Source organism: Eptatretus burgeri, chromosome 15 (genome assembly GCF_056783735.1).
Source record: "Eptatretus burgeri isolate ZD-2024b chromosome 15, Ebu_testis_v1, whole genome shotgun sequence".
In the NCBI taxonomy this organism is placed as follows: domain Eukaryota; kingdom Metazoa; phylum Chordata; class Myxini; order Myxiniformes; family Myxinidae; genus Eptatretus; species Eptatretus burgeri.
Genome location: NC_140975.1, coordinates 3,831,481 through 3,854,417, shown reverse-complemented (window position 1 = coordinate 3,854,417; position 22,937 = coordinate 3,831,481). Strand labels below are relative to the sequence as shown.

The window sequence follows — 22,937 nt, the reverse complement described above, 5'->3', positions numbered from 1 at the left end:
GTGCTGGGAATGTGCGAGTTTGAATTTCACTGCCGAGCAACCACCCGTTGCTGTGCAGCGGCCGAAAAACCACGTACAGTATTTTCAATACTTGTCCTTCAGTTTTGAATGTAGAGAAACGAGACTTCGGAATTAAACACTTCAAGATATTTAGAAAATTTTACTCGAGCCGATTTTTGATTGAGGTTTTATTTTTCAAATGGTCGTCTTTCAAAAATCGGGTGTCTATTTACCGTCATTTTTTTTATGAGCGGCTTAGGAATGTGGGCGGAGCTTAGGGAAAGTAGACGTGGTTGATGAAAAGTGGGAGTGGCATAGGAAAGTGGGCATGCTTATGGAAAGTGGGCATGGCTTATGAAAAATAGTGTGGCTCAGGAGGTGTGGTCAAACAAGAGCATTGAGAGAAGTTTATCGGGTTTTCCGTGTGTGTGTGTGTGTGTGTGTGTGTGTGTGTGTGTGTGTGTGTGTGTGTGTGTGTGTGTGTGTGTGTGTGTGTGTGTGTGTGTGTGTGTGTGTGTGTGTGTGTGCGCGCGCGCGCGCAATGCAAGACTCCACAGCACAAACCAGCAAACCCATTATTTTTCAAATGGTAGTCCTTCAAAAATAGGGTGTCTATTTACCGTCATTTTTTATGAGGAGTGCCAGTTGGCAAAATATGCAAGAGGAAAAATCTTGCCAGGCAGAGGAACAATTGTATGTGAACCAATACGTCTTGGCAATGAATCTTCGTCGGTGGATCGGTCAGAATGAAAAGCATCGTATCCAGCGCTTCGATCCTAGCGGATCGCTCGTCGCCTACCGGCTTGTTTGTTTCTTTGTTACTTGCAAAATCGAAGATTTTTCAAGTACAGTCATGCGCCACTTAACGACGGGGTAACGTTCTGAGAAACGCGTCGCTAAGCGACGTCGTCGTTATGAGAACATCATTTTTTTTTACGTTTTCGAACATCGTACTTACACAAAACTACACACCTAGGCTAGATAGTGTAGCCTATTGCTCCTCGGATACAAACCTGTACAGCATGTTACTGTACTGAATACTGTCGGCAATTGTAACACGCATCCAAGAGAGACGGAGGACACATTAGTTTTACCTTTGTGCTGTTCATGACGGCCATCGGTGTTGTTCGCAGCAGCTTACAATCTCCTCTCGCCTCGATTATAGAAAGATGAATAAATAGCGTTTGGATTTTATAAATACTTAATCATTGCATCGATGTTATAATTTATAAATGAAGAAACGAGCTCCTGTCAATTGTGATATATATTTTCGGAACAGTGCGATTGTTTTAACAACATGAAAAGCTTCACCAAAAAGAAATTTGTGTTTTAATTTCGACTGTAACAACGATTTATTCGTGGAATTCTTCAATCCAAAGGTAATTTACTTGCTCGAAGGTAAACGTGGAAACATTGGTTCAGTTTGAAAGCCGATTTCCTTGAATCCCGATTTAGCACGACCCTGTTTTTTCGCGATGACATTTTATGGACCCCAACGTTCGCATTGTAACAGGGCCACACTGTCGTTTATTATCATTATGAAGTATTATGTTCTGTACAGCGTACATAATTGTACGTGCTATTTTTATACGACTGGCAGCGCTACGTCGACAACATCACTCGGCGATAGGAATTTTTCAGCAACATTTTTTTTTTCCAGAGCTGGCAGATCCGTCGTATATGCGATCCGCCGTTGCCCGGAACGTCGTTAAGCGGCGCATGACTGTATATTGGTTAGTCGATTTTGTTATTCTATCTGTCTGTCAATCACACACAGGTCACAATTTTAAACCAATCGTCATGAAACTTTACCAAGCTGGAGAGGTAGCCTCAACTGAGAAACCTGTTGCTTTTGAGGTCAAAGGTCATCTTGACGTCAAATTTCTAAAATCGTCATTTTTCATCCGATTGACCTGAAATTTGAACAAGATTTGCATATTCCATCACTGGATTGGGAAACCAACGATTTTTTTGAGATCAAAAGGTCAAAGGTTAACTCAAAGTCAAATTTCTAAAATCATCAATTATCAACTGAAAAATTGTCAATTTACATCCTATTAACTTAAAAGTTGAACAGGATTTGCATCGTCCATCATGGAATTGGGAAAGCAACTATTTTTGAGGTCAAAAGGTTAAAGGTCAAACTTCAAAAATCATCAATTTAAATCAAAAATAATCTATTTCCGTCCGATTGACCTGAGCTTTGATCAAGATTGTCAATTTTAATCTTCATGAAATGGACAATTTGATGTATCCATGGCAACCGTTGGAGAGGGGGGTGGATTTTGCAAGTATCGTGCTCTGCACAACGTCTTTTTCTTCTCTGTTTGTTTGTCTGTTTGACTGTGTACAGGATGTCTCAAAAAGTTGTGGACGGATTCAAATTAAACTTGGTGGACAGGTTGGGTGTGTCACAAGGAGGAATTGTTTCAATTTTGGTGAAGATCCGAATGTGGATCTGAATACAAGAATTATTTCTTTTTTAAAGTGATTCTTCACCATGGAGAGATAGGACCAAACATGATAGAAAGTATGATATTTCAAAAATGTATTGGGCCCGATATGTTATCGTGGATCAGGCATTGCGGGGCGTCGGTATGCGCTCCACCGAGTGTCCTTCTATTTGATATTGTGTTGTCTTTGCCGTCCAGCTCTAACTGATAATGTATATAACCATAAATTTGTGTTGAGTTCCTTTTTATTTAAACGTGTTGGGTTCTGACCTCTGATTTACAGCATATATTTAGTCAGAGAAAAAATATATTTGGCTGACCACCCCCTCCCCCAACATACCCACAAGCACCAGCCACCCCATTCCCCCTTCCACCATTCTCCCATCCCCCCCACAATCCCCAACCCCCCCCCCTTCCCTCACTCCCGGAGAAAGCACGCGTGGTCAAACATGCCTCTGCCTTTGTAGGTGTCAGATCAGGTCAGATTAGATCTGTGACTTGCTTCAGGTACCATGTCAACCTGTACTCATCTGTGCCATGGTCGGGTTGTTGGCGCCGAAACCTTCTCCCCCACCAATTTTCTTGGACACCCAGCAGGGTATGGACACCCAGCAGGATGAAGAACAAAACCTGTCAAAGGGCGGAGGCGTTCCCTGTGAGCCAACGGCCATCTATATCTAGTGCCTAACTGTGTCTGCGGATGTCCTCTTGCAGTTGGTTTACTTCTTATTAGCAGGTTGGTGGCAGGATTTGCACTCCGGTGACCGTAAAACCCTCAATTGTGCAAAACATTATAAAAGCAAAAAAAATCTGAATACCCACTCCGTGGGAGTACCTCCTGTGCAGCTTCTCTCCGCAGGGAAGCTCACCGGATGACAGGATTGGGGAATCTTTGATGATAGGAGGGAAACCACGGGGTAACATTCCCGGATCAGATTGTGGTAGTGTGTGGTGGGGTGGTGCTGAGGTGTCATCCACCAGACGGAGGTCTCCTTGGGTTAACCTGAGCCGGTCCCTTCGGGTGGGTGCCTGGAATGTCCTATCCCAAAGAAAGGATGATCACCTGTCTCTGTTATCATCTGAGCTCAAGTGTTAGGACATCGGTATTGCAGCACTCTCTGAGGTTCGGAGACTGAATTGTGGCGAGATCATGGTGGGTGGTTACACCTACTATTGGTCTGGTCGCTCTGATGCTTACCATGTCCAAGGAGTTGCTGTCATGGACATGGAGTCATGGACTTAGGGTGGCTGGTTCATGGTTTTAGTGCCCACAGGCTCATCGCTGGACTTGGTATTCCAATGCTGGCGGTGTGGCAAAGGAGATTGACCTTGTGCTCATTGATGGTCGCTGGAGGATGATCCAGAACTGCTGGGTCTACCGGAGTGCTCAGTTCCTCAATACTGACCACAGGCCTGTTGTAGCAACGCTGAAGTTGCAGCTTAAATCCAGGAGAATGGTACCATCCCAGCCTTGGCTGGATGTTGGCAAGCTCAAGGATGAGAGGGTAGCTGAGAAGTTTTTGAACAGGCTGAGCAGAGATTTGGGGGGTCTGGGTCCTTTGGGGGATCCTGAAGAGTTGTGAAGTGCCTTCAGGACCACCATTTCTTGATGTTGCCGGTGGATGTCTTGGAACTCACCATCGGGCGAAGAAGAATTTTGTCTCTCAAGGGATACTGGATACCATTGACCAGAGTCGCAGGGCCTGGCTGAATGGCAGAGCTGAGCTGTTCAGGGCAGTGTGACCACTCCTTGGCTTTTTTCACAAGATCTTGGCTATTCGTTGTTCACCTTTACTTGCATCTTGGTTTTCTATCGGTTTTCTTGGCGTATAGGTTTTCTATTATCATCGCTTTTCCAACACCTTGTGAATTCTTGGCTTTTTTCATTGGCTCACCTTGGCATTTATGAAAATGAGGAGTGGTCACACTGGTTCAGGGAGCTGAGGCATAAAACTGGATGTGCACTCAGGGTGGACAAGGAGGCCTATGTGTGAGGAATCTGTGAGGGGGTAGAGCATCAACTGTGGTCAAGTGATTCTCATCCTGCTTACAGGAGAATTCATGCATTGCATTCTTCTAAGCCCAACCTTTGGTGTACTACAGTTAGAGCAAAGGGTGGTGGGCTCTGGACAGAAGAGTCGGAAGTGAAGGCCTGCTGGGCTGGTTACTTTGAGTTGCTGTAGCAGCCTGATCCACCAGTTGTCAAGTTTGATGTCAGGGGTGTTACAATCCCTATTGCTGACCCAAATCCGGATCCGAATCTGAGATGGAGACTTAATTCCTTTGGTACCAGGTCTCTTCGGAGAATCCTTGGCTATTGCTGGTCAGATGTTGTGTCCAACGAGCGGTTGCTGAGAAAGACTCAAATGAGATTTGTTACCTGCAACGTCCGTGAGCGTCAGCCGCGGCTGTATGGACATGGAGCTTGTTTTCCTGATGCTGATCCTGCTCACCAGATTCTCTCAGCCAATGGGCCGACAACGTGTCTCGTGGTTGCAGCAGGTTGATCAGCATCTTCAGGAGATGGGGATGGGCAAGGCATTTGCCAAGGGGATGACCAGACGGAGGTCCCTGGAGGACCGGTGGAAAGTGGACGCAGCAACTCACTGCTCTGGCATATGCTGCCTCCCATACTTGACCTGACCTCCCTACAACATCCCCACCAGCACCATCCACTCCATTCCCCCAACCACCATTCTCCCATCTCCCTACAATCCCCAATCCACCATCACCCCACAAATCCACACCCACTATTCTGCCCCCCCCCTTCCCTCACTACCAGAGAAAACAGGCATGGTCAAACATGCCGATGCCTGTGTGGTGACATGATGTGAGGCGTGCGGAGCACACCAATCCACACTGGTATACACAAGTACAAGAAATGAAATCGTGATAAAAGGGAGAAGAAACATTATTGCAACTATAATCATCACTGCAATAACAATGCACAACTAATAACAATAAAAATGGTCTCAGGAAACAGACATCACAAACATGAGCTAATTATCAGAGGCATAACTCACTTGGGCTAGCTTATCAAAGCCTTGAGTGTGACCCTGATGTCTCTCCACGTGGCGTTTCCGAGCAAAACGTCGATTTCCATCCATGATGAAAGCAACGTGTCGGGGCATTGGGCCAGCCTGGGACAGATCGACCGTAATCAGGAACACAAGATCACGGCAAAGGGAGCCAATTGTCAAGCATTCGGTATCTTAATGAAATCAACATTACAGTCTTTAAGACTATACCCACACTCTGTCCATCACGCTATCAGGTGCAAGAGCAGGATCATTTTCGGCAATGCCCTCAGGGAGGGTCAAAATTTCATACACCAGAAAATGCAATGGCAGGCACAGTTTTAAACATTTTTTAAAGAAACTTTGTTTGTTCAGTTAAATCAACTTTGGCAGAAGCATGACAAATGTAACGATTTTTGGGATCTCACCTCCAGTTCATGTCACAGAGGTTGGGGGCTGAGGATCACAGGAATCAAAACGGAAGATTTTTTGAAACAAAAACATTTGATATTGGGTCGTTCCTAGTGGGAATTTTTGCCATGTTTTAACTTTACTTTTGGTGGGAAATGTGGGTATTTGCGATGCAATGCCAGCTCACTCGCAGTCAGCTTTAGATACAATGACATGGATATGCTGCCAGCTCACTCGCAGTCAGTTTTAGATACAATGACATGGATATGCTGCCACCTCACTCCCAGTCAGTTTTAGATACAATGACATGGATATGCTGCCAGCTCACTCGCAGTCAGTTTTAGATACAATGACATGGATATGCTGCCAACACACTCCCAGTCAGTTTTAGATACAATGACATGGATATGCTGCCAACACACTCCCAGTCAGTTTTAGATACAATGACATGGATATGCTGCCAGCTCACTCCCAGTCAGTTTTAGATACAATGACATGGATATGCTGCCACCTCACTCCCAGTCAGTTTTAGATACAATGACATGGATATGCTGCCAGCTCACTCCCAGTCAGTTTTAGATACAATGACATGGATATGCTGCCACCTCACTCCCAGTCAGTTTTAGATACAATGACATGGATATGCTGCCAGCTCACTCGCAGTCAGTTTTAGATACAATGCCATGGATATACTGTCAGCTCACTGACACATTACGTTCATCCAAGCCCATCCCTCGGAGCACTGCAGTTCGAGCAGAGAGTAGTAGGCTCTTGAGAGAGGAGTCTGAAGTGAAGGCCCGCTGGGCGGGTTACTTTGAGCGGTTGTACCAGGCTGATCCCCCAACTGTCGAGTTGGACGTCAAGGGTGTTACAATCCCTGTTGCTGACCCTCGAATCAACTGTGGTCCACCTTCGCTTGTGGAAACACGGGCTGCGGTGAACCGGTTGAAACGGGGCAAAGCTCCAGGGATCTGTGGCATCCATGCCGAACTTCTCAAGGCTGGTGGAAATGCTGCACTCGTGTCGTTGCATGCAGTTTTGTGCTCTGCCTGGAACACAGGCATCATCCCAACTGACTGGAAGAGGGGCCTTGTTGTCCCTCTCTGGAAAGGGAAGGGTGATCGCCAAGACTGCAACAACTACCGAGAGGTGACACTGCTCTCAGTGCCGGGCAAGGTCTTTGCTCGGATAATTCTTGATAGGGTTCGCCACCATCTGCTTGAGCACCAGCGTCCAGAGCAGTCAGGCTTTACACCAAAGAGGTCAACGATTGACCGTATCCTTGCTCTTCGTGTCCTCACCGAACGCAGACGAGAGTTTCGGCAGGGGCTGCTTGCAGCCTATGTTGATCTCTGTAAAGCGTTCGATTCAGTGAATCGGGATGTCCTCTGGAGGATTCTTAGTCTTCGTGGGGTGCCACCAAAACTGATCGATCTGATGTCTGAACTCTACTCTGGTACTGAGAGTGCTGTGAAGTGTGGTGGTACCATCTCTGACTTATTTCCAGTTGTTACTGTAGTTCGTCAGGGATGTGTACTGGCCCCCACACTTTTCAGCACTTGTATGGACTGGATTTTAGGGAGGATGTCGGAGAGATCAAGTTGCGGTGCATCGTTTGGGAATGTCAAGATATCGGACCTTGATTTTGCAGACGATGCAGTCATCCTTGCGGAGACTTTAGACATCCTTTTGGGGGCCCTCGAGGTGCTGAATGAGGAGTCGGAGCCGTTGGGATTACGGGTTTCTTGGGTCAAAACTAAGATCCAGACTTTCGGTGACATCTTGGATGCTGCTGTCCTGTCTGTGTCTGTTTGTGGTGAGGATGTTGAGGTCGTGGAGAGATTCACTTACCTTGGCAGTGATATTCATGTCTTTGCTGGCTGCGAGTCAGAGGTCAATAGACGTTTGGGTCGGGCCTGGGGAGTCATGGATTCACTGGATCATGAGGTGTGGCGCTGCCGGTACCTGTGTGGGAGGACGAACGTCCGAGTCTTCAGGTCCTTGGTACTTCCAGTCTTGCTCTATGGGTGCAAGACTTGGACTCTGACCAAGGATCTGAGACGGAGAATTAATTCCTTTGGTACCAGGTGTCTTCGGAGAATCCTTGGCTATCGCTGGTCGGATTTTGTGTCCAACGAGCGGTTGCTGAGAGAGACTCGGATGAGATTTGTTGCCTGCATAGTCCGTGAGCGTCAGTTGCGGCTGTATGGACATGTGGCTCGTTTTCCTGACGCTGATCCTGCTCACCAGATTCTCTCAGCGAGGGAGTCTCCTGAGTGGAGGAGGCCAGTGGGTCGACCACGTGCCTCATGTTTGCAGCAGGTTGACCATCATCTCAAGGAGATGGGGATGGGCCTGGCATCTGCCTGGGGGATGGCCAGACGGAGGCCCCTGGAGTACCGGCGGAAAGTGGACGCTGCGACGCGCTGTTCTGGCACATGCTCCCATACCTGACCTGACCTGCCATGGATATACTGCCAGCTCACTCCCAATCAGTTTTAAACACAATGACATGGATATGTTGCCAGCTCATTCGCAGTCAGTTTTAAACACAATGACATGGAAATGTTGCCAGCTCACTCCCAGTCAGTCTTAAACACAATGCCATGGATATAGTCAGCTCACTCCCAGTCAGTTTGAAACACAATGAAATGGATATGTTGCCAGCTCACTCGCAGTCAGTTTAAGACACAATGACATGGATATACTGCCAGCTCACTCCCAGTCAGTTTTAAACACAATGACATGGATATACTGCCAGCTCACTCCCAGTCAGTTTAAAACACAATGACATGGATATGATGCCAGCTCACTCCCCATCAGTTTTAAACACAATGACATGGATATACTGCCAGCTTACTCCCCATCAGTTTGATATACAATGCCATGGATATACTGTCAGTTCACTCCCCGTGAGTTTTAAACACAATGACATGGATATGTTGCCAGCTCACTCCCAGTCAGTTTTCGACACAATGCCATGGATATGTTGCCAGCTCACTCCCAGTCCGTTTGAGACACAATGACATGGATATGTTGCCAGCTCATTCCGTCAGTTTTAGGCACAATGACATGGATATGTTGCCAGCTCACTCGCAGTCAGTTTAAGACACAATGACATGGATATACTGCCAGCTCACTCCCAGTCAGTTTTAAACACAATGACATGGATATGTTGCCAGCTCACTCCCAGTCAGTTTTCGACACAATGCCATGGATATGTTGCCAGCTCACTCCCAGTCCGTTTGAGACACAATGCCATGGATATAGTCAGCTCACTCCCAGTCAGTTTGAAACACAATGAAATGGATATGTTGCCAGCTCACTCGCAGTCAGTTTAAGACACAATGACATGGATATACTGCCAGCTCACTCCCAGTCAGTTTTAAACACAATGACATGGATATACTGCCAGCTCACTCCCAGTCAGTTTAAAACACAATGACATGGATATGATGCCAGCTCACTCCCCATCAGTTTTAAACACAATGACATGGATATACTGCCAGCTTACTCCCCATCAGTTTGATATACAATGCCATGGATATACTGTCAGTTCACTCCCCGTGAGTTTTAAACACAATGACATGGATATGTTGCCAGCTCACTCCCAGTCAGTTTTCGACACAATGCCATGGATATGTTGCCAGCTCACTCCCAGTCCGTTTGAGACACAATGACATGGATATGTTGCCAGCTCATTCCGTCAGTTTTAGGCACAATGACATGGATATGTTGCCAGCTCACTCCCAGTCATTTTAAACACAATGACATGGATATACTGCCAGCTCACTCCCAGTCAGTTTTAAACACAATGACATGGATATACTGCCAGCTCACTCCCAGTCAGTTTAAAACACAATGACATAGATATGATGCCAGCTCACTCCCCATCAGTTTTAAACACAATGACATGGATATACTGCCAGCTTACTCCCCATCAGTTTGATATACAATGCCATGGATATACTGTCAGTTCACTCCCCGTGAGTTTTAAACACAATGACATGGATATGTTGCCAGCTCACTCCCAGTCAGTTTTCGACACAATGCCATGGATATGTTGCCAGCTCACTCCCAGTCCGTTTGAGACACAATGACATGGATATGTTGCCAGCTCATTCCGTCAGTTTTAGGCACAATGACATGGATATGTTGCCAGCTCACTCCCAGTCATTTTAAACACAATGACATGGATATATTGCCAGCTCACTCCCCGTCAGTTTAAGACACAATGACATGGATATGATGCCAGCTCACTCCCAGTCAGTTTAAGAAACAATGACATGGATATGTTGCCAGCTCACTCCCAGTCAGTTTAAGACACAATGACATGGATATGTTTCCAGCTCACTCCCAGTCAGTTTAAGACACAATGACATGGATATGTTTCCAGCTCACTCCCAGTCAGTTTTAAACACAATGACATGGATATGCTGTCAGCTCACTCACAGTCAGTTTTAGATACAATGCCATGGATATACTGCCAGCTCACTCCCCATCAGTTTGACACAATGACATGGATATGTTGCCAGCTCACTCCCAGTCAGTTTTTGACACAATGACATGGATATGTTGCCAGCTCACTCCCAGTCAGTTTTAAACACAATGACATGGATATACTGTCAGCTCACTCCCAATCAGTTTTAAACACAATGACATGGATATGTTGCCAGCTCAATCCCAGTCAGTTTTAAACACAATGACATGGATATGTTGCCAGCTCACTCCCAGTCAGTTTTAAACACAATGACATGGATATGCTGCCACCTCACTCCCAGTCAGTTTTAAACACAATGACATGGATATGCAGCCAGCTCTCGATACAATGCCATGGATATACTGTCAGCTCACTCCCAATCAGTTTTAAACACAATGACATGGATATGTTGCCAGCTCACTCCCAGTCAGTTTTAAACACAATGACATGGATGTGCTGCCAGCTCACTCCCAGTCAGTTTCAAACACAATGACATGGATATGATGCCAGCTCACTCCCAGTCAGTTTTCGATACAACGCCATGGATAGACTGTTAGTTCACTCCCCATCAGTTTTAAACACAATGACATGGATATACTGCCAGCTCACTCCCAGTCCGTTTGAGACACAATGACATGGATATGTTGCCAGCTCATTCCGTCAGTTTTATGCACAATGACATGGATATGATGCCAGCTCACTCCCAGTCAGTTTAAGAAACAATGACATGGATATGTTGCCAGCTCACTCCCAGTCAGTTTTAGACACAATGACATGGATATGTTGCCAGCTCACTCCCATTCAATTTAAGACACAATGACATGGATATGTTGCCAGCTCACTCCCAGTCCGTTTGAGACACAATGACATGGATATGTTGCCAGCTCATTCCGTCAGTTTTAGGCACAATGACATGGATATGTTGCCAGCTGACTCCCAGTCATTTTAAACACAATGACATGGATGTGCTGCCAGCTCACTCCGTCAGTTTTAAACACAATGACATGGATGTATTGCCAGCTCACTCCCCGTCAGTTGAAGACACAATGACATGGATATGATGCCAGCTCACTCCCAGTCAGTTTAAGAAACAATGACATGGATATGTTGCCAGCTCACTCCCAGTCAGTTTTAAACACAATGACATGGATATGATGCCAGCTCACTCCCAGTCAGTTTAAGAAACAATGACATGGATATGTTGCCAGCTCACTCCCAGTCAGTTTAAGACACAATGACATGGATATGATGCCAGCTCACTCCCAGTCAGTTTAAGAAACAATGACATGGATATGTTGCCAGCTCACTCCCAGTCAGTTTTAAACACAATGACATGGATATGTTGCCAGCTCACTCCCAGTCAGTTTAAGACACAATGACATGGATATGTTTCCAGCTCACTCCCAGTCAGTTTTAAACACAATGACATGGATATACTGCCAGCTCACTCCCCATCAGTTTGACACAATGACATGCATATGTTGCCAGCTCACTCCCAGTCAGTTTAAGACACAATGACATGGATGTGCTGTCAGCTCACTCCCAGTCAGTTTAAGACACAATGACATGGATATGTTTCCAGCTCACTCCCAGTCAGTTTTAAACACAATGACATGGATATCCTGCCAGCTCACTCCCCATCAGTTTGACACAATGACATGCATATGTTGCCAGCTCACTCCCAGTCAGTTTTAGACACAATGACATGGATATGCCGTCAGCTCACTCCCCGTCAGTTTCAGATGCAACGCCATGGAAATGGTGCCAGCTCACTCCCAGTCAGTTTTAAACACAATGACAAGGATATGTTGCCAGCTCACTCCCCGTCAGTTTAAGACACAATGACATGGACATGTTGCCAGCTAACTCCCAGTCAGTTTTAAACACAATGCCATGGATATACTGCCAGCTCACTCCCAGTCAGTTTAAGACACAATGACATGGATATGTTTCCAGCTCACTCCCAGTCAGTTGTAAACATAATGACATGGATATACTGCCAGCTCACTCCCAGTCAGTTTGACACAATGACATGCATATGTTGCCAGCTCACTCCCAGTCAGTTTTAGACACAATGTCATGGATATACTGCCAGCTCACTCCCAGTCAGTGCTCGATACAACGCTATCAATCGGCGGTCGGTCGGCTCACTTCCTGTCAGTTGAATACAATGTTGTGGATGTGGTATGGGCTCAGTACGAGTCAGTTTTAGACACAATATGCAGTGGACATTCCATCGGCCCACGTCTGGTCAATTCTAAGCATTTGGCATGGTCTTGCCATCGACACACTTACAGCCAGTTTTTTCACAATGCTTTGTATATGCTGTTGGCTCACGTCAGTTTCAAACACAATACTATGGACGTGCCATCGGCACACTTCCAACTCGATTTCGACAACGCCGTGAACGTTCCATCGGCATACATCCGTTCAGTTTTAGACCTCACGCAACGGTTGTGGCATCGGCTCACATCCAGTCTATATGAAACATACCCCCTCTGGATGTGCCACCCGATAAACTGACACGGGTAAAGATGATAGCATATATTACTGGACTGAAACAGGATCCATAAAATTTGTTTTGTATCATCCTTCTCTCGAATGATCCTCGTTGTTCAACGCACAAGGAACAATCCATAAGGAGCCATCATTCAATGTTTACTTGGGGTTGGTGAAGGGGATGTGCGACTGGTGATTGAGAACATAACAGAGAAGGATAAAACAGACAAACTGCTGAATTGCCAGTTCACCTTTCCTCGGAGGATCACATTGCCAAGCTACGTCTCGAGTTCCTCCACGAACCCTCCGCCTGTTCACCATCCCAAAGTCCATGCTGGTTGAGCAACTGCATGCGTTCACCCCCTTATTGTCCCGACTGTGGAATCGTTTCCTCGGGTCCGTTCTCGTCTTCTTCACTTCAATGTTTCAGATGTGTTACCCATCATTCCCTCATGCGCACACTCATGTCCATCCACGACCTTCTCCACATACGCCGATTCATTCTCATTCAGTCCCTCTCCAGGTGAGTTCCTCGTTTTTGTGTTGTTCCTCCTTTCATCATTGTGTCGGACCATCACCGCCGTGTCCTTCCGTAGTTTTTAATCGCTTCTCTCTTTGTCCTTCTGCTCCTCCATGAGCCGAGAACCCTAGATCCTTGTTTGAAAATGGATATCGTAGTTTGGGCAAAGTGGGGATGGAAGTCAAATAGCACATGCTGAGCATACCTGGGGGAGGGGGTGGTGATGGAGGACGGAGCATACCTGGGGGAGGGGGTGGAGGACGGAGCATATGGAGTAAATGGACGGCTCCTAACAGTCGGCATCTCTTTATTTATATTGTGCGCGTGTCGTTCAAGGAGGAGTGGATTTTTTTCTCTGAGGTTACACTGCAACTGTGTTCCCAGTGGAATTGTGCTCTGCTTTGGCCAAAGTTGATATTTTTTTTCCGAACATGAGATATTCCCAGATCGTTACACGGACTTGAGGGAAAAACAAAAATACCTTCAGGATCGAGGCACAAAACCTGGACAGCAATGAGGACGAATCTTCACTTATCCAAGACATGGTGATTGCTTTGCCACCTGCACACAAAACTGCACTTAGCAAGAACGACGAAAAATATTGCAAACAAACACCAGATTCCAACTGAGAGGTCACAGCTTGGTATAATTAGCAATGACCATTATGTGACACTCACTGGACCGCAGATGGACAGCCATCAACACGATGGTACAAAGAAGAATTTAACCTGTCATTCATTTACAGCAGCGATTGCAGAGCCAGGATAGGCCTTGTACGTGAAAAATGATTCACCACCTTCACTGAAGCCGATCAGCTGTAAGCAACAGACGAGTCTGCAAAATGACGACCAACAAGTGACCGCCATGGGGTCCAGGCAAAAGGGAACACGCATGAGATCCGTTCAGTATATGAATGACATGAAGGCACAAACTGAAGGAAGCATTTTCTTTTGTTCCCTCGAGTGAGGATTTGATGTACAGTACAGGTATGCTAAAGGTATCGCAAAAATGCAGAGTTTCTCCATCCGGGTAATACAAGAGACGTAGGAGTGAGAGTTACACCGTCATCGGGTTCAACGTCCTGCACCACTTGGGAGACTGTGGTTCCTTCATGCGTGTTATCACAACTGTCCACAGGTGTTTGGCCAATACATAGTTGGTCTATAGGATGACGGGGTTATCAGTGCACATTTGGCAGTGACACGTGGAGGTCACGCAACACTCACGATTCAACATGTGGGAAGTGGAAATCACTGAATGGAGTTCATATGAAAGAAATTGATAAACCAACATGGGAACGTACACACCGGTTTTAGAGTAGGAGGGGTACAGGGGAATTTTAGAGTGGGAAGGGGAGTGGAGGCTGATTTAGAGGGGGATGGGTAGTGGGGAAGATTTAGAGGAGGGGTAGTGGGGTGTATTTTGAGGGGGGTAGTAGTGGTGGTGGATTTAGAAGGTAGTGGATAGGTTTAGAGGGGGAGGCATAGTGAGGGTGCATACAGCATGGGAGGGGTAGTGGGGATGCATTGAGAGGAGGGGCAATGTGGTGGATTTACAGGGGAGGTAGTAGGGGTGGATTTAGAGGAGGAGTAGTGGGGTAGATTTAGAGAGAAGAGGCTAGTAGGGGTGGATTTAGAGAGAGAGGGGGTTAGTGGGGGTGGATTTAGAGAGAGAGGGGTTAGTGGGGAGTGGATTTAGAGATGGTGGTTTAGAGGGGGTGGATTTAGAGAGGGAGGTTTACTGGGGGTGAATTTGGAGAGGGAGGATTATTGGGGGGTGGATTTAGACAGGGAGAGTTCATGGGATTGGATTTGGAGAGGGAGGGTTAGTGGGGGTGGATTTAGAGAGGGAGGGTTAGTGGGGGTGGATTTAGAGACGGAGGGTTAGTGGGGGTGGATTTGGAGAGGGAGGGTTAGTGGGGGTGGATTTAGAGAGGGAGGGTTAGTGGGGGTGGATTTGGAGAGGGAGGGTTAGTGGGGGTGGATTTAGAGAGGGAGGGTTAGTGGGGGTGGATTTAGAGACGGAGGGTTAGTGGAGGTGGATTTGGAGAGGGAGGGTTAGTGGGGATGGATTTAGAGAAGGAGGGTTAGTGGGGGTGGATTTGGAGAGGGAGGGTTAGTGGGGGTGGATTTAGAGAGGGAGGGTTAGTGGGGGTGGATTTAGAGACGGAGGGTTAATGGGGGTGGATTTAGAGAGGCAGGGTTAGTGGGTTTTGGATTGAGAGAGAGGGGGTTAGTGGGGGGTGGATTTAGAGGAGGAGCGATGCGGTGGATTTAGAGGAGGGGCGATGCGGTGGATTTAGAGGAGGGGTTGTGAATTGGATTTAGAGGAGGGGTTGTGAGGTGGATTTGGAGGAGGGGTTGTGAGGTGGATTTAGAGTAGGAGCTGTGCAGTGGATTTAGAGGAGTGGTTGTGCGGTGGATTTAGAGGAGTGGTTGTGCGGTGGATTTAGAGGAGTGGCTGTGCGGTGGATTTACAGGAGAGGCTGTGCGGTGGATTTAGAGGAGGCGTTGTGCGGTGGATTTAGAGGAGAGGGATGTGTGGTGAATTTGGCGGAGGGGGTGTGTGGTGGATTTAGAGGAGGGGCTGTGCGGTGGATTTAGAGGAGGGGCTGTGCGGTGGATTTAGAGGAGGGGCTGTGCGGTGGATTTAGAGGAGGGGTTATGCGGTGGATTTAGTGGAGAGTTTGTGCGGTGGATTTAGTGGAGGGGTTGTGCAGTGTATTTGGAGGAGTGGTTGTGCGGTGGATTTAGAGGAGGGGTTGTGCGCTGGATTTAGAGAAGAAGTTGTGTGGTGGATTTAGAGGAGGGGGTTGTGCAGTCGATTTAGAGGAGGTTGTGCGCTGCATTTAGACGAGGGGTTATGTGGTGGATTTAGTGGAGGGTTTGTGCGGTGGATTTAGAGGAGGGGTTGTGCGGTGGATTTAGAGGAGGGGTTGTGCGCTGGATTTAGAGAAGTTGTGTGGTGGATTTAGAGGAGGGGTTGTGCGGTGGATTTAGAGGAGGGGTTGTGTGGTGGATTTAGAAGAGGAGTTGTGCAGTGGATTTAGAGGAGGTTGTGCGGTGGATTTAGAGGAGGGGGTTGTGCAGTGGATTTAGAGGGTTATTCGGTGGATTTAGTGGAGGGTTTGTGCAGTGTATTTGGAGGAGGGGCTGTGCGGTAGATTTAGAGGAGCTGTGCGGTGGATTTAGAGGAGTGGTTGTGTGGTGGATTTGGAGGAGGAGTTGTGTGGTGGATTTACAGGAGAGGGTTGTGTGGTGGATTGAGAGGAGTGGTCGTGCGGTGGATTTAGAGGAGTTGTGTGGTGGAATTGGAAGAGGAGTTGTGCGGTGGTTTTAGAGGAGGGGTTGTGCAGTGGATTTCGAGGAGCGGTCGTGGGGTGTTTTTGGAGGAAGGGGTTGTGTGGTGGATTTAGAGGAGGGGTTGTGCGTTGCATTTGGAGGAGCGGTCGTGCGGTGGATTTAGAGGAGTGGTTGTGCGGTGGATTTAGAGGAGTGGTTGTGTGGTGGATTTAGAGGGGCTGTGCGGTGGATTTAGAGGAGGGGCTGTGCGGTGGATTTAGAGGAGGGGTTGTGCGTTGGATTTGGAGGAGCGGTCGTGGGGTTGATTTGGAGGAGTGGTGTGCAGTGGATTTAGAGGAGTGGTTGCGCGGTGGATTTAGAGGAGGGGATGTGCGGTGGATTTAGAGGAGCGGTCATGGGGTTGATTGGGAGGAGTGGTTGTGCGGTGGATTTGTGGAGCGGTCCTGGGGTTGATTTAGAGGAGTGGTTGTGTGGTGGATTTAAAGGAGGGGTTGTGCGGTGGATTTAGAGGAGGGGGTTTTGCGGCGGATTTCGATGAGGAGCTGTGCAGTGGATTTAAAAGAGTGGTTGTGCTGTGGATTTAGAGGAGGGGGTGTGCGGTGGATTTAGAGGAGGGGTTGTGTGGTGGATTTAGAGGAGGGGTGTGCGGTGGATTTCGCGGAGGGTTTATGCGTTGGATTTAGTGGAGGGTTTGTGTGGTGGATTTAGAGGAGGGGTTGTGCAGTGTATTTGGAGGAGGGGTTGTGCAGTGTATTTGGAGGAGTGGTTGTGCGGTGGATTTAGAGGAGGGGTTGTGCGGTGGATTTAGAGGAGGGGTTGTGCGGTGGATTTAGAGGAGGGGTTGTGCGGTGGATTGAGAGGAGGGGTTGTGCGGTGGATTTAGAGGAGGGGTTGTGCGGTGGATTTAGAGGAGGGGTTGTGTGGTGGATTTAGAGGAGGGGTTGTGCGGTGGATTTAGATGAGGGTTTGTGTGGTGGATTTAGAGGAGGGGTTGTGCGGTGGATTTAGAGGAGGGGTTGTGCGGTGGATTTAGAGGAGGGGCTGTGCGGTGGATTTAGAGGAAGGGGTTGTGCGGTGGATTGAGAGGAGGGGCTGTGTGGTGGATTTAGAGGAGGGGTTGTGCGGTGGATTTAGAGGAGGGGTTGTGCGGTGGATTTAGAGGAAGGGGTTGTGCGGTGGATTGAGAGGAGGGGCTGTGTGGTGGATTTAGAGGAGCTGTGCGGTGGATGTAGAGGAGGAGGGGTGTATGGTGGATTTAGAGGAGAGGGTTGTGCGGTGGATTTAGAGGAGGAGTTGTGCGGTGGATTTAGAGGAGGGGTTGTGCGGTGGATTTAGAGGAGGGGTTGTGCGGTGGATTTAGAGGAGGGGTTGTGCGGTGGATTTAGAGGAGGGGCTGTGCGGTGGATTTAGAGGAAGGGGTTGTGCGGTGGATTGAGAGGAGGGGCTGTGTGGTGGATTTAGAGGAGGGGTTGTGCGGTGGATTTAGAGGAGGGGTTGTGCGGTGGATTTAGAGGAAGGGGTTGTGCGGTGGATTGAGAGGAGGGGCTGTGTGGTGGATTTAGAGGAGCTGTGCGGTGGATGTAGAGGAGGAGGGGTGTATGGTGGATTTAGAGGAGAGGGTTGTGCGGTGGATTTAGAGGAGGAGTTGTGCGGTGGATTTAGAGGAGGGGGTGTGTGGTGAATTAAGAGGGGAGGGTTAGTGGGTGGTATTTAGAAGTTAGTGGGTATGTTTGGAGAGCAGTGGTAGTGAGAGGGCATTTGGAGGAGGAGGGATGGAGGAGGAGGGATGGTGGAGGAGGGGTAGTGGAGAAGGGGTAGTGGAGAAGGGGTAGTGGAGAAGGGGTAGTGGAGAAGGGGTAGTGGAGAAGGGGTAGTGGAGAAGGGGTAGTGGAGAAGGGGTAGTGGAGGAGAGATGGTGGAGGAGGGGTAGTGGAAGAGGGGTAGTGGAAGAGGGGTAGTGGAAGAGGGGTAGTGGAAGAGGGGTAGTGGAAGAGGGGTAGTGGAAGAGGGGTAGTGGAAGAGGGGTAGTGGAAGAGGGGTGGTTCATCGACCTATCTGAAGCTGTTTTAGACATAACTGACCATAATGTTCGACTGTCTGGTGTTCCCTCCAGTTCTGGTATCTCTGGGCCGGTTCTCGAGTGGTTCGAATCTCGGATTATCTATATTTGTCCGTCCATCGCTGGTTATTACATCAGACCCACATGATCGATCCATCGGTGTTTTCCCAGGGATTGATTTATTTATCCACCCTCATCTCCTGAAGATCTACGTACACCCAGTCGGTCCAGTTCTTTCACGGGATACCGAGGTCGGCCTTGATCGCCATCCGTGAGATTACATCGTTAAAAGGACACAATGTACCTTATCGAAGACTCAATGACCGATCGGCGATCGATTTATTTCAGGTGTTTTGGACAAGGAGTCGCGACCGGTTTACGGTACCCGAAAGACGCGGATAGTCCTGGTAGAATCGCCGGCTCGACGCAGAAGTCCGGGATGGAGACGGAACACCCGGAGTTCGTTGGTCGCAACGCAAGGATCGCAGCGACTCCAACCTGACGTGGCCGTCGCTCGCACAGGAGGCCAGATCCGCCGTCGTGACGTCACACGCAAAACCGAAGCACTCGAAGCCAAATCCCTCCGCGCGTGCGGAGTGAAGCGGCGCCCGGACGAACTACCGGCACATCGCCTGATCGCCTCTCGGTCCAAGGCGCTAAATGGAGCCCCGAACGCCTCCCAAACCGTGTGTGGCGGCCTAACGTTACTTATATCACGCGTTACGATTGTCGGCGCGGTCGCGCTGGTCCGTCGCACGGAAGCACTATTTTGTGAGCGCGGAGGCTGCGGCCCGTCCCCGACATGGAGGCGGCGGATCGCGGAGAGCAGGGGGAGCAGCGAGGAGCGCCGGGCCAGGCACGGAGCCCGCCCGCGCGGCACGACATGGGCACCGCAGGGCCCGCGCACGCCCGGCCTTCGCGCCTCGAGTCCGGTGGGTCCGTCGGGCCGTGTGCGAACGCGTCGAGAGCGACGTGCGGGCCGCGCACACCCGTTTAAACGCGTGGGGGGTGTGCGTGTCTGCAGAACTGTACCTGCTCATCGGGCGCTTCCTGTCGCACGGACCGTGCACCGGCGCCGCACAGGTACCTCCGGGGTCGTCCCCCGCACGCGGTCGTCGCCCCCCCTCAGGGTAAGCGCTTCACTAACCCACGGCCCCTCCCCCCTTTGTGTCTTTCTTCCCTTCACCCGGACAGACTCTCAGGGCTGAACTCGACGCGCACAAGGTACGGGAATCCCCACACCTCCCTGTATCATGCACAAACCGCCCCCCCCGGACCCCCCGGACCCCCCTTCGCGGATTCCTCGTTACATGTAGCACGAGCTTCGGCCACTTCACCGCTCCCTCCCCTCTTGACCCTCCTTTACAGCTGCTGCCCAGACGTACCGACTGGAGGGGCGCGCCACACGACCGCCGTTACCGAGAGTGGGTGAGTTCGGGGTCGCGTTCGAGGGATTCCCCGGGAACCACACTCAAATCTCCCGCAAAAAAAAAAAATAATAAAATGGTCAGGACAAAGTGCAAAATCGGTGCACGTTCCATGGAGGAGAAGATCGTGTGGATTGTTGGGATCACGTGGGCGCGATTTGGGTGAAAAAAAAAGAAAGGTCATTTGGTCGAAAAGATCGAGATTTTTTTTTTTTAAATAGCGACGTTCGGAGAAGGGGGCGGGGCTTCGGGCATCCGTCATTAGCATACGCGTCGTTCTGACGTCACGAAATGTGACTCGGAACCACGCCCTCTGACGCGAGCCAATCGGCAGGGGCGTTGCACGCCGCGAACAGAATACCTCGCACTGTGATTGGTCAACTGAGAAGGCTGAAGGTGTGAACACGCAATGGGGGGTTTTGGAGGCGATGCGATTTGATTTGATTTTATTATTTTAAATATACCTGGACTTCAAATTTCATTTATACCTTTGGTTTCGTGAATCAAAGGTGTTTGAGTGCCGCGGTCCACACGGAATTCGACTTTAATAAAAAAACAACAAACAAACAAACGACGTGTTTATATCGCTTTGTTATCAACGCCTCGTGCTTTCATGGCAACCTATTGTTCTTCCTTTTGTGTGGACATCGAGCTCGCTGTGCGCTTGTTCACCTCTCGATGATGTTGTAAACGTTGTGTAATCACCTGTGAGACTTCACACAAGCGGTGACGTGCTTTATTGGGATTCCCGTGGTATTTTAATTTGGGTTCACAAGACCGAGACCCCACGGGACCCGGTCCAAGCATCACCATTGTTCGGTGGTGTTTTAATTGGTCCCGGGAGTTGATGTCCGAGGGAACGGTGATTACCGTAAACCTCAGGCCGACCACGCTGGGGTCCTCGGGGTAAATGGGTTTCGGTGAGGTCGTGTGGGTCTCTGTAATCATCATTCCACGTGCACTCCCAGCTCGAATGGACCGGGGGGTCATGGGGTCGGGGGAGCAGGAGAACCAGATGTTTGGTGTGTGTGTGGTGTTCGTGAGTCCTTCACTTCATTCATATTGTGCCTTAATGTGCACAATGCACCCCTCACCCCCCCCCCTCCTCCCCAATTGTCGTCTTTCTCACTCCCTTTCAGTGATTGCCTGATGAGTCCCTCCACCCTCCCCTTTCTTTCTGATGAGACCCTCCACCCTAACCCTTTCCTTCCTGAGGGACCATGTCGCTTTTGTTTTGATACCCCTCCCCCTCTGACACCCGGTGATACTTCACCTGACCCCGCCCCCCGAATGTAAAATTCGTGACTCCAACAAAAATACCCCCCTCCACCTCCAAAATACCCCTCAAGTATGGCGTTCTCTTTCACAATGACACAAAACATCTTCAAAATAATTTAATTTAATTTGTACACAATCATGATGCGTGGTAAGATACAAGACAGTTATGAAATGTTTACAATGCATCATATTGATTCTGAATGATCGGCATTTTCAACTGTAAATTTGGTGAACAAAAACAAAGTACAGCTCGTACTCAGATATTTTCCTAGAATTCATCGTTTTATTTGTTTTTTCTCCCCATTACCTTCAATTCCTATCCTCCCTACTTTCCTACCGTCCCCCATTTCTTCCAACTAATCTCTCTATTTCTAACCTAAAAAAAAAACCCCCACCTTTCTCCTGATTCTACTTCTTCTTCTTCTTCATCGCCTCTTCTTCTTCCTCTTATTCTTCCTCCTCATCTTCTTCGTCCTCGATTTTTTTTTTTTCTACAACACTTCCATGATCTAATCTGTTGAAAACTCTCTCAAACATTCATAATAATAACAAAAACGATATCTTATAATGCTTCATCTTCGTCTTTCACACATGTGGTACTCTTTACTGTTTCATAATGCACTACTCTTCTGCTATTTTAACAGACTGCTCTAAATTCGACCTCTCCTTCATTCCTTGCCTAAAAAAATCCAACTGTTACAGCGTTTCTTCTCTCCATTCTCTGAATTCGCTTTTATTGCATCCATCAAGAATTGTGTTAAATCGCATCTCTGACCTAAAACTTTTTTTTAAAACCCAGTTTGCTATGAATGCTCGCTTTCCATCAACCATTCTTTTTTTCCAACTTCAGTGCCAACTCACCCCTCACTCTCACTCTCAAAGCAACCATCCCACTCTTCTCCCTCCAAGCCTCCCTCTCACCTCTCTCAAAAATTCCCCCTCACCTTTGTCCCACCTTTCATCCCCCTCACTCATCCTTCTCAAAGTTTCCCCCCCTCTCATCCACAAAGCTGCCTCCTTCCACTGCCCTCTCACCTCCATCTCTTCACTCCACTTCCTCAAATCCTCAACTGCCTTCTTCCCCCCCCCTCTCCCCCAGCACCACAGGGCCTCTTCTCCTCCTCATTATGCGCCCTCCCCTAGCGATTCTGCAATCCCCCACACTCTTTCAACAACCCTCCTTACCTCCCCTCCTCATCCCTTGTCCTTCCCCCCCCCTCCCCCACCCCCTGCACCCAAAGCCTCCTCCCCTACCTCTTCATTAAAAGTGTGGACCTCAAATATTCGGGGCCTTCGCTCAAACCTTTCAGATCTTTCCATACAGGTTGCCACTGACAAACCAGACATTATCTTCCTCACAGAAACTTTCCTCCCCCAAGACGTGTCTGACTCCCAAGTATCTCTCCCTGGTTACTCCCTCCTCTGGTATGACAGACTTGAGCCTCGTCCTGGTGGAGGAGTTGCTCTCTTCATCAAAGACTATTCCTCACT

The 22,937-nt window shown here is 48.6% G+C and overlaps 2 protein-coding genes across 9 annotated transcripts in view; one reads left to right on the top strand and one right to left on the bottom strand.

Moving 5' to 3' along the window:
- DHDDS (dehydrodolichyl diphosphate synthase subunit) overlaps positions 1-19,925 on the bottom strand; it is a 53,983-nt gene extending 34,058 nt beyond the window's left edge. Inside the window, exons 1-4 of one of the 6 annotated variants that reach the window (XM_085856695.1) lie at positions 19,127-19,387; positions 14,177-14,214; positions 13,862-13,941; positions 5,477-5,593 (exon numbers count right to left, since the gene is read on the bottom strand). In XM_085856695.1, coding sequence (XP_085712821.1) covers positions 5,477-5,593; positions 13,862-13,924 — 180 coding nt within the window. In that variant the 5' untranslated portion in view covers positions 13,925-13,941; positions 14,177-14,214; positions 19,127-19,387. Of the gene's footprint in view, positions 1-5,476; positions 5,594-13,861; positions 13,942-14,057; positions 14,145-14,176; positions 14,215-19,126; positions 19,388-19,773 lie in introns of those variants that run through there. The other 5 variants (XM_085856694.1, XM_085856692.1, XM_085856696.1 and 2 more) reach the window with 5 other exon arrangements.
- Positions 19,541-22,937, top strand: part of BRWD3 (bromodomain and WD repeat domain containing 3) — a 61,487-nt gene continuing 58,090 nt past the window's right edge. For all 3 annotated transcript variants that reach the window (XM_085856688.1, XM_085856687.1, XM_085856686.1), the window contains exons 1-4: positions 19,541-19,673; positions 19,766-19,824; positions 19,936-19,965; positions 20,110-20,169. In XM_085856688.1, coding sequence (XP_085712814.1) covers positions 19,544-19,673; positions 19,766-19,824; positions 19,936-19,965; positions 20,110-20,169 — 279 coding nt within the window. In that variant the 5' untranslated portion in view covers positions 19,541-19,543. The remainder of the gene's footprint in view (positions 19,674-19,765; positions 19,825-19,935; positions 19,966-20,109; positions 20,170-22,937) is intronic.